Source organism: Tamandua tetradactyla, chromosome 6 (assembly GCF_023851605.1).
Source record: "Tamandua tetradactyla isolate mTamTet1 chromosome 6, mTamTet1.pri, whole genome shotgun sequence".
In the NCBI taxonomy this organism is placed as follows: Eukaryota; Metazoa; Chordata; class Mammalia; order Pilosa; family Myrmecophagidae; genus Tamandua; species Tamandua tetradactyla.
In genome coordinates this window covers 142,051,466-142,066,620 of record NC_135332.1, presented here as the reverse complement: position 1 = coordinate 142,066,620, position 15,155 = coordinate 142,051,466, and the positions used below count along the sequence as shown (strand labels likewise).

Here is a 15,155-nt window from a genome sequence, read left to right as displayed (position 1 = left end):
GAGAAAACCTTCTTGACCAAAAGGGGGAAGAGTGAAATGAGACAAAGTGTCAATGGCTGAGATATTCCAAACAGAGTCGAGAGGTTATCCTGGAGGTTATTCTTAAGCATTAAGTAGATATCACCTTGTTATCCAAGACGTAATGGAGAGGCTGGAGGGACCTGCCTGAAAATGTAGAGCTGTGTTCCAGTAGCCATGTTTCTTGAAGATGATTGCATAATGATATAGCTTTCACTGTGTGATTGTGAAAAGTTTGTGTCTGATGCTCCTTTTATCTACCTTGTCAACAGATGAGTAGAACATATGGAATAAAAATAAATAATGGGGGAACAAATGTTAAAATAAATTTAGTCTGAAATGCTAGTGATCAATGAAAGGGAGGGGTAAGGGGTATGGTATGTATAAATTTATTTTCTGTTTTCGATTCATTTCTTTTTCTGAATAGATGCAAATGTTCCAAGAAATTATCACGGTGATGAATATGCAATAATGTGATGAAACTGTGAATTACTGATTATATATGTAGAATGGAATGATCAAAATAGGAATGTTTGTGTTTGATAGGTGTTTTTTGGTATTTAAAAAAATAAAATTAAAAAATTAAAAAAAAATACTATAATAAGATACCACCTCACACCTATAAAAATGGTTAATGCTATTAAACAATCAGGAAATATAAATGTCGGAGAGGATGTGGAGAAAGTGGGACACTTATACACTGCTGATGGAAATGTACAATGGTGCAGCCACTATGGAAGACTGTTTGGAGATTCCTTAGGAAACTAAATGTCGAGTTGACCTATAACCCAGCAATAGCACTACTTGGTATATACCCAGAAGAGCTGAAAGCAATGACAACAAACAGACATTTGCACAACAATATTCATAGCAGCATTATTTACAATTGCCAAAAGATGGAAGCAAACCAAATGCCCATCAACAAACAAGTGGATCAACAAAATATACATACGATGGAATATTATGGTATATACACACGATGGAATATTATGCAGCAGTAACACAAAATGACGTCCTGAAGCACATAACAAGATGGATGAGCCCTGAGGACATAATGCTGAGTGAAATTAGCCAGACACCAAAGGACAATACTGTGTGATTCTACTTTTATGACCAACATAAAGGTATAATCAGAGACTTTATAATACAGAATACAGGGGACTTAGAGATACATAGAAGCTAGAGATGGGTGAACCATTAGCTAAGGAAGTTGAACTCCAATGTAAGGGAATAGATAGGAGCGAAGGTGATTCTCTAGTGGGTCTAGAAGTAATATTACCATATTGAAGATGAACAAGATTGAAAGGGGTTGTATAGACCTACGTGTCACACTGACTCACACTAGAAATATGAATGAGTTCTTGTAAGAATTACTTCAAAGATATGATTCTTGTATAAAGAGTGTTTAAGTCCAGGGTACAGGGAGAAAACTGCTATTGAATGATATGAGCTATGTTCAAAAGGAAACCATCAGCACTACCACAGCAACAGCAGGGGTAAATAATGGGGGGAGTGACAAGAGTTAAGAGAAGGTTTAGATTTCCTATTTGGTGAGGGTGTGTTTATTGGTTTTCTGTCTCTTGGGAACAATGAAATTATCTAAATATTTATGGACTGTGGACTTTGGGCCCATGATTCCTGATAAACGCAGGTGGCTGAAGGATGCACTGATGGAGAAGTAGAATGGCAAACAATTGTGTATACTTATGAATGAAGGTTGTGCAGCTACAAAAGGGAACATTGTCATGAGGCACATAATGATGTGAATGAACACGTGGAACATCTAGTGAGACAAAATAAGCCAGAAACAAAAACACAACAAAGGAATGGTCACCTTTAGAAAATGCTTATAAGAAAACAGGGGACTAAACTGTAAGCTTTTAGAGCAGACACAATAAGTCTGGAGTGTTGATTATTATTTCCGGATTTGAGAGGCTGTTTTATATATATAACCTGATATGTAGAGATAAAAACGAAGCTGAACAGGTTGGGGTTAAACTAATTCAGAACATAGGAGTAAGGAAGACAGTGTCTATATTTTAGAACCACATACACTCTTCGAGACCAATGGAAGAAAGGTTCATCTGATCTGGAACTGAAACTTTCTGTAGTGCATAATCTAATTCAACCTATCTGTATAGCTCATTTGAACAAGTGAAATACAGGGAGCACAGGATGAGAAAGAGGTCCTCAAATCCTGTATAGATTATTGTAATGCCTGGAAACATCCTAGAGTATATTAAGCAGATAATCAAAAAGTATTGGCAAAGTCCCCTGAGGGAGGGGAGAAAGACTATGGAACTACTAAACTTTAACATCAGGGAATACCCTGATACTGTGTCAAACTCTAGGGATACCCAAATCAATAGGCCATACCCTCGATCATGAGGCTTACTCTTGTGAAGCTTATGTAGCTAGCATAGACGCTTAGACTACCTATAGGCATGCCTAAGAGTTACTTCTGGAGGACCTCTGTTGTTGCTCAGATGTGGCCTCAGTCTCTCTATGCCCAACTCTGCAAGTGAAATCATTGCGCTCCCCGCTACGTGGGACATGATGTCCAGAGGTCAAAGTCTCCCTGGCAACATGGGAGAGGATTCCCAGGGATGAATCCAGACCTGACACCATGGGATCAAGAATTACATCCTGACCGTAGGGGGAAAAGAAGTGTAATTAATAAAGTATCAGTGGCAGAGAGAATTCAAATAGAGTCGAGAGGCTACTTTGGACGTTGCTCTTACACAAGCTTCAGGTAGACATTGCTACCTATCATAACCTGCCAATCCCCAACCAGGACCATTCCAGCCAATCCTAAAAAACGCTTCAGGCAATTTATAAGATTCCACAAGGGTTCCAGGCCCTAGAGTAACTTGCCAGAACCCTACAACCTCCAGATGGGTCCCTGGTCCAGATAAGTCTTAAAACCTAGCCCAGTCTCTCCAGAACATCAGATAGTTTCATCTCCCTACCCCATATCAGTGACAGAGCCTTCCAGTATCAAAAACTTAGAATTGCCATAGCCCAAACAACCCTAATGAGAGGTATGGTAAGATCAAAAGTGATGGTAGAATTATTTATAGAAGACAGGACTTAACGAATACGAATGCTGAATCATTAAATTGATATCACTTTTAGTCTCCAGTATTTTAGAGCAGCTAGAAGTAAAAACCTAAAATAGTGAAATTGTAACCCATGTCAAAGTCTGAAAAATGTTCTACAACCAATTGTGGTGCTATGCTAGGAAATTTATAGCTTTTTTGTATATATGTTATTGTTTACAAAAAAAGGAAAAAAAGTTGATTGTGATCATAAAAAATTGTTAAAGCCCTCTAGCCTCTTATATTCTGGAGCAGCTAGAAGGAATAATGAGAGGATCGTATGGTAGCCCATGAGAAACTCTGGGATCTATCCTGTAACCACTTTTTGAAGAGTGCTTTGAAAACTATTGCTTTTTTATTTCTTTGCTTTGTATATATGTTATACTATACAATAAAAAAAGTTTAAAAAAAACAAAACAAAACTTGGCCACCATTGTGCCACTGAAAGATAGGTTCTTCTGCAAAGAACAAACTTCTAAATATGTAATGGAAGAGAAAGAAATTATTTAGCTACCTTTTGTTTTGGAATCAAATATATACTATCATGAGATTCTAAAACAAATGGAAAACATCCTTCCCAGCATCCCACTGAAGCATAAACACCTAGACCAGTCTTAGGAACACTGCTCAGGATGCCTAATAGGTCCTCAAGTATTGGCTATTAATGAATAAATACTAAGTGAATCAATGCTGAATAAATCTTAAACATGGCCAATAACACTCTGCAGATTTGACTCCTACTTTTTTCTCCAGCCTAGTCTCACCCTAATATTAGCCTTGCTCTCACTCTTGTCCTTTTCACATGGAAACTCAATTCTTCACCTTCATCAGGCTTACTTCTACCTCCGCAGTATTCTTACTCCTTAGATCTCAGCTCAGACATCACTTCCATGGGGAAGACTCCTCTGTTCCTATGTTGTAACCCTTAAAGGACTGTACACTTCTTCTTTGTAACCATATATTTGTCTAATTATCTGAACAATGTCAGTCTCCCCTGTTTCACAGCTAGTATCTAGCAAAGTGTCTTGTGCTCGATAATAATTTTTAGCATGAATAACCTCACAGGTAAGGCTTTGGTAAACCATGAACTATTTTAAAAGTTTATATTGGAAAGGCTCTAAACAAAACTAAAAGAAAAACCAAACTGGAAAAGCATACCTGAAGGAGGCAACGGCTGGTCATCGCCCGATAGCAGGCTCGGTGGCTCTTGACTGTCGGCCTCTCCCCAAGGCAGTAGCCCCACTTCTTGACCATGTGAAATCGTTTGGCATGCCAGATGTGAGTTTCTAACCAGATGTTCTTCTTTTGTCTACGGTTAAATTCCAGAATCCGATTTATGTGACATCTTCGAGCTTTATGGCATTTACTTTTTGAATGTTCTTTTTTCTGATGTACTGCTTTCTCTGCCTAGCTCCAAGAAGAAAAGGTACAGCATAGTTTGTATGCATCTCAAAACAAGATGAACTGCTAGTAAAAAACAATTAACTTTAGATTAACTAAATTAAAGACTCAATAGTTTGCTTAGTTTTTTAATATGGTGAAAAAAAGAGACAGGAGATAATAGAAAGAGTGAAGATTTCGGAGTTGGACAATCCTAAGAACCGTCTAGGTAAGCTTCCTGGACTGGGAAAATGAGAGCATTTATAAAATGTCCAACACAACAACATGAGCTTAATAAATACGATCTATTAATATTACAAAAGAGAAAAGCTAAAACAAAACTAGAAAAGCTAGTTTTTTGCTTGTTTTTAACCTCTAAAATCAAAGCTTAGGACCAATAATACAAGACTGGGGGAAACACACATATTTCATTTCAATTAGGCTTCTAACATACAAATGCTGAATGCTATTACTGGGAAACAGACCTAAAAAGGATAATTCCTGGTTAGTTCTTCCATAAGAAGAGAGGCTAAACATTCATGAAAAAAATTATTCTCCACTAGCTTGCAAGCTCCTTGAGAGTAACAACTTTACCTTATTGAACTCCACCCATGCCACCTGGGATACTATCTGCTATATAAAAGGTACTTAATAAATAAATTTTGAATCAATTGATAAAGACAGTAGGTACTGAACAATCTTAGAACGTTCAAAGCAAGAATTCTGGTGGAGCCAAAAACAATCAGACTTGTACAAAAATTAATTCACATTATTAAGTTCAACTTGGTAAAAGTCAAAATGCTAGACACTGATGCTGCTTTCTTACCTTCTAAAACCAAGGTTGCCATATCCCCAAAACACAGAGCTAACACAACTTGACTGGTAGTAGGGCTCAGAATTGTATTTTAAATCTGGCAGGGGAACATCAACTATTTAACACCAGAAAAGCAAGGTGCCAAATGACTTACTTAAAAGCAGCTGTAATATCCCGACTGCCTGATAATGTGACAGGCTGTGGAGGTGGGGGGAGGGAAGAGGTAAGGCAGGGAGAGGGAAAATAACGATTAAGCCAGCAAAATGGAAAAAACGAACAATCTTTACTATTTTTTAAATTTTATTTATTTTTTTAAATAAATTCTATTAGGTCAATAGTTCTCGATTTCATTTAGGAACAACCGACTGAAAATTTACTCTACGTGAAACATATACCTCTTTCTGGGCAATCTCACGCAACCGCCGTGGAAGACGTTTAACATTGTGGCTCATGGCTCTCCGTCTCATGTGTCGTGGCAGAGTCTGGAAAACCAGTGAGTTAGAAGACTTCTGAGTCACTGCTTTTAACATAGCACTGATTTCAGCAGCTCGGGCTTGAGCAAAAGTGGAGGCTAACAAAGAAAAGAGTGGAGTCATCAAAAACAACAAGTCTTGAATCAACCCTTTATCTGCTGGATTTCAGAAAGAAAACAGATTTGAAGCAAGTAAGCTCACAACTCATCCCCGCCCCAACCCCCTGCTGGGTGAACACCAACAGTAGTTTTCTACATGATGTGACTATACAATTATTCTCCTTCAACCTCTACATTCTTCCAGTTTTCTACAAGATTCAGTTTTACTTTCCTAATCAAAAAAAGCCAAACATTTACAAAGCATTTTTAAAAGCAAAACTGTACATACAATACAATCACCATCGTTTTTTAAATGTTTTTATTGCAAAATATAACACACTTACAAAGCAAAGAAAAAAATAGCAATACTTTTCAAAGCACACTTCAACAAACAGTTATAGAATAGATCCCAGAGCCTGTCATGGGTTACCATTCCACCATCTCAGATCTTTCCTTCTACCTATCCCAAAACACTAGAGGCTAGCGGGAATATTAATATAGTGATTCAGCAGCCATACTCATGCGTTATTCCCATTTTCTCTATTATACCTCCTCCTTCTCCTTTAGTCCTTCTCCCAATTTATAGGAATCTTTGGGCAACACCCGTTCTGGCTTTTTCATGCTGAGAAGGAGCGGCCACACTAAAGGATAGGGGGATGTAATTGATAATCTTAGAGAAGTTGGTCTCTCTGAATTTCAGGATTTATTTGACCTAGGAACCCTCTGGGAATTATTTGTTCCAGGAAGGCAAATCCTAGTACATGAAACCTTTACAGAGTTTCAGTTTGAGGCCCAGGTATTCTTAAGCAACAGGAGTGATGCTGGTTAGGGTTTAACAAACCATGGCAATTAGTACTATCTAACTGAAGCTTGCATAAGAGCAGCCTCTAGAATAGCCTCTTGACTCCATTTGATCTCTCTTGGCCACCGATGCCTTATTTTATCACACTTCTTTTCCCCCTTTTGGTCAGGAACGCATTGTCAATCCCCAGGTGCCAAGACCAGACTCATCCCCAGAAGTCATGCCCCATGTCGTCAGGGAGATTTTTACCCTGAATGACCTGTATCATGTAGGGGGAGGGCAACGATTTTCCTTGCAGAGTTCACAACCATTTTTAACAGCAACAATCACATATGAGAACAAAGAAAAATAAAAAATTTAACAGTGGTTTTGACTCCAAGTTCTCTTCTCCTTAATAGTTTCTGCTTTTTCCAAATATGTAACCATGACTATTACTTTTCTATTTTGAAAAAAAAAAAGACTTTTGTTTTTAAGAGTAGAAAGAATGCTGAGGAAATTGGAGTGAATTCCTCTAAGAAAGGCATCAGAGAGACAAGAGGGCCTGCCTAAGCAGTGACAGCCTATAGGGTTTATGCGGGGGTGGGGTGGAGGGTGTTGGCAATGGAGATGCGGTTAGACAGGGCGGGGAGACAATTATTTAAATGCCTTAAGTGCTTTTACAGTGTGATAAGTTTTGTTTCCTCTTTGGAGAATGACGCACTAAAGAGCTTAGACAATATTTTATATTAAAAGGGGTAGAAAGGAGACAAGATTTTAAAACACGGGAGGAACAGTTTACAAATAGGGACTTACACGATGACAGATAAGAGAAAGGAGAGAAACCGATGAAGGGGAACAATCAGACCCTACCCAGGCTACACGTGAAGGACTAAAGCTGGAAAGAGCACAGGAGAAAGGGGGAGGAGCCAGAGCCAAGACACGGCAGGAGGTCATATGATCAAACTCCATTTCTGTATAAATACCTGTTATGTACTTGGGAATCTCCTGAGACGTGCCCTCAGAACCCGCTTTCCATCCTCCCTTTCTTTTAAACATGATTTTGGAAGAAGACTGCTCATTCACATTGAGGTCATGTAATGAATGGTAGCTCACTTTGGTCTGCTGCTGCTGGGCAGTTCCAGAATGAGGCTCTACATCTTCAGGAAAAAAAAAAAGTAAATAGCTCACTCTTACCAGAAACAAGAACTATAGTGAAGAAGTGACATTTGTTTGATGGCAATAATGATAATGTTTTTAATCCTACACCCACCAACCATGCAAGGGGACTGCTATCATACCTCTTTTAAAGAAGTGAGAGCTCAGGTACAGAGTTGCATTAACTTACCCCAGGTTTATGTAGGGAGGAGACAGCACACTAGGTGACATATGCAAGAACCTTAGCTGTAACAGCTACAAGGGAAATCTTCTCCATATGAATAGTGCACACTACTTTTAAATCTAATATCCTTTAAATACTATAATCCATATGATTCTGTATGTTCAATCTTTTATAATTCTCATGCCTACTGAAGCTGAGAACTACTACGCCAAAGTAAAGAAAGAATGAAAAGCAAATTCTCTATACAAATGTCAAGTCATTCAAACCATTCTAACTTTAAGATAACATCAAACCCCGCTCTGTGACACAGGGAGAGATAGGTAGCACATTTGAAAGAATTCCCACATATCTCCACTGTGATTTTAATTATTACGCCTCGGTAACCTTACAGTATGTTACTGGGTTTGTTGTTATGCAGTTTAAATGAGATAATATATATGAAAGGCTCATCACATGGTAGGCATCAATTGCTCGATCTGAATCTAGATCTTATGAATTTGAATTTAAATCTTGCTCAATCAGACCCATTGTACTGCAAAGAATTCAAATAAAGTTGGTCACTTGCTTGCTATTTTTCCAAACTGGCATTTTCTATTACATACCAAATGGACAGTTATCACCTTTATAATACCTTATAACGTTCTCAAATCAGCATGCAAGTTAAACGCAAAGAGGATCATCGTCCTCTATTTCCTTTAGGAAACACAGAATTTTCATTTAATAATAACTGATGTTAAAGGTAGACATGCAATACATTAGCTCTACAGTATGCATCTATTTTCATTCACTCATTTATTCTTTAGATAATGTCTGTCAAAAAAGTTGGCAAAAACAATTTGATCTAAACGGGAATAGAAAGCAGTGTGTGTGTCTTACCTTGTTTCTGGGTCTGGAAAGGTTTTCCACCTCCATTATAATGCTTCACACCTTTATCAGCCACAAAACCAGAAGATAAAGTCACATTGGTGGGCTGGTTTCTCATTTTTTTAGCATGTTTTCTTTCTTTTGCGTTAGACATTTCTGGAAAGGAAGAAACAAATTTAATACAGGGGGAGGGGGCTTTCACTCAAAAATAAAAATAAGTTTAATGAACAAATATTATATGACTCAAAACTGGATTCTTCAACATAGGAAAATTCTCATTTCTTACAGTTAGACTGATGACATTAATATATTATCATGATATCAGAATGAACCTGTGGAACATCTGGTAAATGAACCTGTGGGACATTTGCTGAGGCAAAATAAGCCAGAAATAAAAGAGTAAATATTGTATGATCTCATTTAGAAAATACTTATAAGAAAACTGGGGCCTAGATTGTAAGCTCTTATAGCAGTCACATTTAGTCCAGAGTGGTAATTGTTATCTCTGGATTTTGAAGAGCTGTTTTATATCTGTATAACCTGTTTTTAGAGATAAGAATGAAGTTAATCGGGTCAGGATTAAGGTAATTCAGAATACAGGGGTAAGGAAGACATTGTCTACATTTTAGAACTTCAGCTACTCTTGAAACCAAAGGAAGAAAGTTTTATTATGTCCAGAACCTAAGTTTTCTGTAGCACATAATCTTACTCATCCTGTCTGGACAGATCATTTAAACAATCCAAATATAGGGAGCCCAGAATAAGAATGAGGACCTTCAGTCCTGTATAGCTTAATGTAATGCCTGGATACATCCCAGAGTATATTAAGTAGATAATCAAAAAGTATTGGCAAAGTTCCTTGCGGGATGGGAGAAAAATTATGGAACTATTAAACTCTGCCACAGGGGAACCCCAGATACTATGCCAAACATTAGGGACACCCAAGTCAATAGGCCAAGCCCTTGATCTTGAAGCTTGCTCTTATGAAGCTCAAGTATATAGCAAAGAAGCTTATTCCACCTATAAGTATGCCTAAGAGTCACCTCCAAAGGACCTCTTTTGTTGCTCAGATGTGGCCTCTCTCTCTCCAAGCTCAACTCTTCAAGTGAAACTTTTGACCTCCCCCACTACGTGGGACTGACATTCAGGGATGAAAGTCTCCCTGGCAGCATGGGAGATAACCCCCAGCGATGAACCTGCCCTTAGCATGGTGGGTTCAACAATGCCATCCTGACCAAAAGTAGGAAAAGAAGTGTAACAAATAAGGTATCAGTAGCTGAAAGAGTTCAAATAGAGTCAAGAGACTGCACTGGAGGTCACTCTAACTCATGCTTCAGCTAACACTGTTAGCTATCATAACCTGAACTTGCCAAACCCCAACCAAAACCACTCCTGCCAATCCTAAAGACTACCTAGGGCATTATATAAGATTCTACTAGTGGGGACAAGCAAAGCAATAGACTGAGCCCCCAATCTTGGGGTCTGTTCATATAAAACTTAACCCCACAAAGGATAGGCTAAGACTACTTAAAATTAGGTGTAAGAGTCACCCCCAGAGAACCTTTTCTGTTGCTCAGATGTGACCTCTCTCTCAGCCAACACAATAAGCAAACTCACTGTCCTCCCCCTCTCTATGTGAGACATCACTCCCAGGGGTATAAACCTTCCTGGTAACATGGGACAGAAATCCTAGAATGAGGTGGGACTCAGCATCAAGGGATTGAGAAAACCCCCTCAACCGAAAAGGGGAAGAAGGAAATGAGACAAAATAAAGTGTCAATGGCTGAGAGATTCCAAACAGAGTCAAGAGGTTATCCTGGAGGTTATTCTTATGTATTAAATAGATATCACCTTTTTAGTTGAGGTGTAATGGTGAGGCTGGAGGGAACGACCTGAAAATGTAGAGCTGTGTTCCAGTAGCCATGTTTCTTGAAGATGATTGTATAATGATATAGCTTTCGCAATGTGACTGTGTGATTGTGAAAACCTTGTGTCTGATGCTCCTTTTATCTACCTTATCAACAGATGAGTACAACATATGGATTAAAAAGAAATAAGTAATAGGGAGAACAAATGTTAAAAAAAAAGGTTCTACAAAGGTTCATGCACTAGGGACGCTCCAAAACCTACAGCCTCCAGATGGGTCCCTGGACCAGATAAGTCCTGAAATGCAGAGGGGCCAGCCCTTCCAGAACATCAACTAGTTCCATCCCCCATCCCATATTATTGACAGCCCCTTCCAACATGAAAAGGGCATAGTCAAATACCTCTAAAGATTGGGAGAAAAGGTCAAAGGTGATGGCAGAGTTATACAGAGAAAGTCGGGTTTAACAAATGTATGAGTGCTGAAGCATAATACTGATACTTGTTTTCACCTCCAGTACCTTAGAGAAACTAGAAATAAAAACCTAAAAGTGTGGAATTGTAACCCATACCAAACTCTGAAATCTGTTTGACAACTAACTGTTGCGATGTATTTTGAATTTTATTGCTTTTATGTATATATGTTATTTAAAGAGAAGGAGGAATAAAACAGAGAAGACAGGATTTAACAAATGAGTATGACTGCTGAATCATTATACTGATATTTCTGTTGGTCTCAGTGTCTTGGAGCAGCTAGAAGAAAAAACAAAAAATTGTGGAACTATAACCACAGCAAATTTTAAAATCTGTTCTATAACTACTTGTTAAAACATACTTGGAAATTTATTGCTTTTTTATATATATATTATATTTCACAATAAAAAATGTTATTAAGATATTAATTCTACAAAGGGATTCATAACCAGGGGAATCTCTACAGAGTCCATGAGTAGTATTTACATAAAAAAACTGATGGAGAAGTTAAGTAATAACTTCATAGATAGAAGAGATTATATTAGTACATTCTAATTTGCACTGCCAAATAATTAAATCATATACAAATGGTGATACTGCATAAGCCTGTTGAAAGAATGAAAAATGAGGTGTGAGACAAGATCACTATGCTGTAGTAAAATAATCAGATTATGCATTCATTGATTCATGGACAGTTGGGTTGCCTCCATCTTTTGGCAATTTGAATAATGACAGTATGAACATCAGTGTGGAAATATCTGGTCCCTGCTTTCAACTCCTCTGGGTATAAACTTAGTAAAGATTGCTGGGTCATATGGGAATTCTACACTTAGCTTTCTGAGGAACCACCAAACTGCCTTCCACAGCAGCTGCCCCATTTTGTATTCCCACCAGCAATGAATGAGTGTTCCTATTTCTCCACATCCTCCCCAACACTAGTAATTTTCTGGGTTTTTTTAATAGTGGTCATTCTAGCGGAGTGAAATGGTATCTCATTGTAGTTTTGATTTGTATTTCCCTAATAGCAAGTGATGTCGAGCATTTTCTCATCTGCTTTTTCAGCCATTTGTGTATCCTCTTTGGAGAAATGCCTATTCAAGTATTTTGCCATTTTTAAGTTGTGTTGTTTGTCTTTTTATTATTGAGCTGTAGGATTTCTTTATATATTCTAGATAGTAAGTCCTTATCGGATATGTGGTTTCCAAATGTTTTCTTCCATTCAATAGGATGTCTTTTCACTTTCATAATAAAGATGGAGGAGCAAACCAAGTATCCATCAACCAATGAATGGATAAACAAAATGTGATTTATACATACAGTGGAATATTATTCAATATTAAAAAGAAATGAAGTTTTGAGCCATACAATAGCACGGAAGAACCCTGAAGACATTATGATGAATGAAATGAGCCATATCAAAAGGACAAATATTGTACGATCTCACAAATATGAACTAATTATAAGCAAACTCATATAGAGTTACCAGGAGATAGAATGAGGGTACAGAATGGGGAGCTGATGCTTAATTTGTACAGAATTTCTAATTAGGTTGATTGTAAACATTTGGAATGGATAGAGGTGACGGTAGCACATCATTGCGAGTATAATTAACAGTGCTGAATTGTGTGTGAAAATGGTTGAAAGGGGAAGTTTGAGGTCACGTATGTCACTAGAAAGAAAACTAGAGGACAAAACATAGGACTGCACAGCACAATGAATGCTATTGTGGACAATGACTGTAGTTAATATATAAATATAAGAATGTTCTCTCATGAATTATAATCATGTACATTACCAGTACACGGTATTAATAAAAGAGCAGTATATGGGGAAAAACATATACCTAATGCAAACTATGGACTATAGTTAACAGTAATGTTTTAACATTCTTTCATCTATTGTAACAAGGGTTCCACACCAATGCTAAGTGTCAACAGGGGGGTATAAGGGATATGGGGTTTTTCTTTTTGGGGTAATGAAAATGTTCTAAAATTGATTGTTGTGATGAATCCACAACTCTATGATTAAAATGATGGCCACAGTGGGTACAAGAGTAGTTCAGTGTAGAATTCTCGCCTGCCTTGCGGGAGACCCGGATTCGATTCCCAGTTCTTGCACTTCCTAAATAAACAAACATATAAGAAAACCAAACAAACAAACAAAAATTCAACAAATGGTGCTGCGATAACAGGATACCCACATGGAAAAATAATGAAATGTGATCCTACCACATAGTATTAAAAAAAAAAAATTGATACCCACTGATTGTACACTTTGGATGGACTGTATGGTGTGTGAATATAAGTCAATACAATTGCTTTAAAAAAAAGAAATTTTGATTCATATGACAACATGGACGAACCTTGAAGACATTATGTTGAATGAAATAAACCAGATACAAAAGGACAGATGTTGTATAATCTCACTGATATAAAATAATTAGAATAAGCAAACTCATAAAATTAGAACTAGAATCTAGAACCTCATAGAATTAGAACCCAGGGGCTGGCTGGGTTGGGGCAGGGAACGGGAAGAAAATGCTTAAATTGTACAATTTCTTTTTGGGTTGATTGTAAAGTTTTGGAAATGAATGGTGGTGATGATAGCGCAACATTGTGTGTGCAATTAATAGCACTGAATTATATATGTGAATGTGGTTAAAGGGGGAAATTTCAGGTTGTATATATGTTACTAGAATAGAAGATAAAACACAGGGCTACACAATACAGTGAATTCTATTGTTAACAATGGACTACAGTTAATAATACAATCAAAAAAATTTTCATTCATGAATTACAACAAATGTACCACACCAGAAATAATGCATACAGTATGGTTCCTGCCCTCCAAAAAAAAAAAAAAGCCTATTTGCCAAGCTATTCTCAAAATATTTTAATATTTCAGTACTAGTCTTATTTGCATCTATACATGGAATTACATAAATGCAGCAGCTATAAAGACAGGGCAATAAGGGTCTCTTGTCCTAGTGTTTCAAACAGAAGTTGGCAACATCATTGGTGACATAATTTTCCAAATTGGTGAACAGTTCTTGGTAATTTTTTTAAAGTATGATCTTCTATTTACTGCATTCCTATAAAATTCAGTGTATATTAAAATCATGCAACCAATACTTTGTGCTTTTATGTCAGAGTAGGTATTGGGCTACTGTAGGACTGTTCTGAAAACTGCAGGATGTCAAACATGCTTGGCCCCTGCTTAATAAATGCCAATGGCTTAGCAATCATAATGCCAACCAAAAATACCTGTACAAACTTCTAAACGCTACACCAGGATCTAGACCACTCCCACTGAGAGGCAATCAATTAACTTATGTCCACTCATTTACCTTCTTTTCCAATGCAAAGCCTCATACAAAAGTACAAGTAGCCGGTTTTGGGTAGCGTTGAAGAGTTTTGGCTTTGGATTTAGAGAAGCCTAGATTTAAATACTTTCCTTAACATAGTTTAGTTACATAATCTTAGAAAAATTAGGTTCCCTCTTTGAGCCTCAGTCTCTGGTATATGCATGGGAATAATCACAAGGTTACTGTGAGAATAAGGTACGCACATAAAGCACTTAGGTTGAAGCTTTGCACAGGCCAAGTACTCAATTATGGTGGCTATTATTCCTAAATAATAAAGAAATAACAGAGATTTATGTAATTTCACTTTTTCACTCCACTCTGCTTTCACCTAAATGAAAGACAAATACAACAACACCCAAAAATGTTTCAAATTAAATAATGGGCATGAAGTAATTGTGGCGTTCTACAGAGCCAGTTGGCTAGTGAAGAACATGATTCAGATCAGTCTGCATTAGAACCTTCAAAATAATCTCATAAAACAATTTAGTCCATCCACTGTTGCCTGCATGAATCAGAGCATACCGATACAAAACCAGGAGAACCCTAGCTCTACTCAGGACAAGAGTGGGCAAGAAGCAGGCAAGTTCTG

General features: G+C 37.4%; 1 protein-coding gene across 2 annotated transcripts in view; it reads right to left on the bottom strand.

The window, feature by feature from the left end:
* The window catches only part of POP1 (POP1 ribonuclease P/MRP subunit), a 58,510-nt gene that overhangs the window by 40,796 nt on the left and 2,559 nt on the right, over positions 1-15,155 (bottom strand). For both annotated transcript variants that reach the window (XM_077167302.1, XM_077167301.1), the window contains exons 2-5: positions 8,878-9,021; positions 7,646-7,819; positions 5,706-5,881; positions 4,275-4,523 (exon numbers count right to left, since the gene is read on the bottom strand). In XM_077167302.1, coding sequence (XP_077023417.1) covers positions 4,275-4,523; positions 5,706-5,881; positions 7,646-7,819; positions 8,878-9,021 — 743 coding nt within the window. The remainder of the gene's footprint in view (positions 1-4,274; positions 4,524-5,705; positions 5,882-7,645; positions 7,820-8,877; positions 9,022-15,155) is intronic.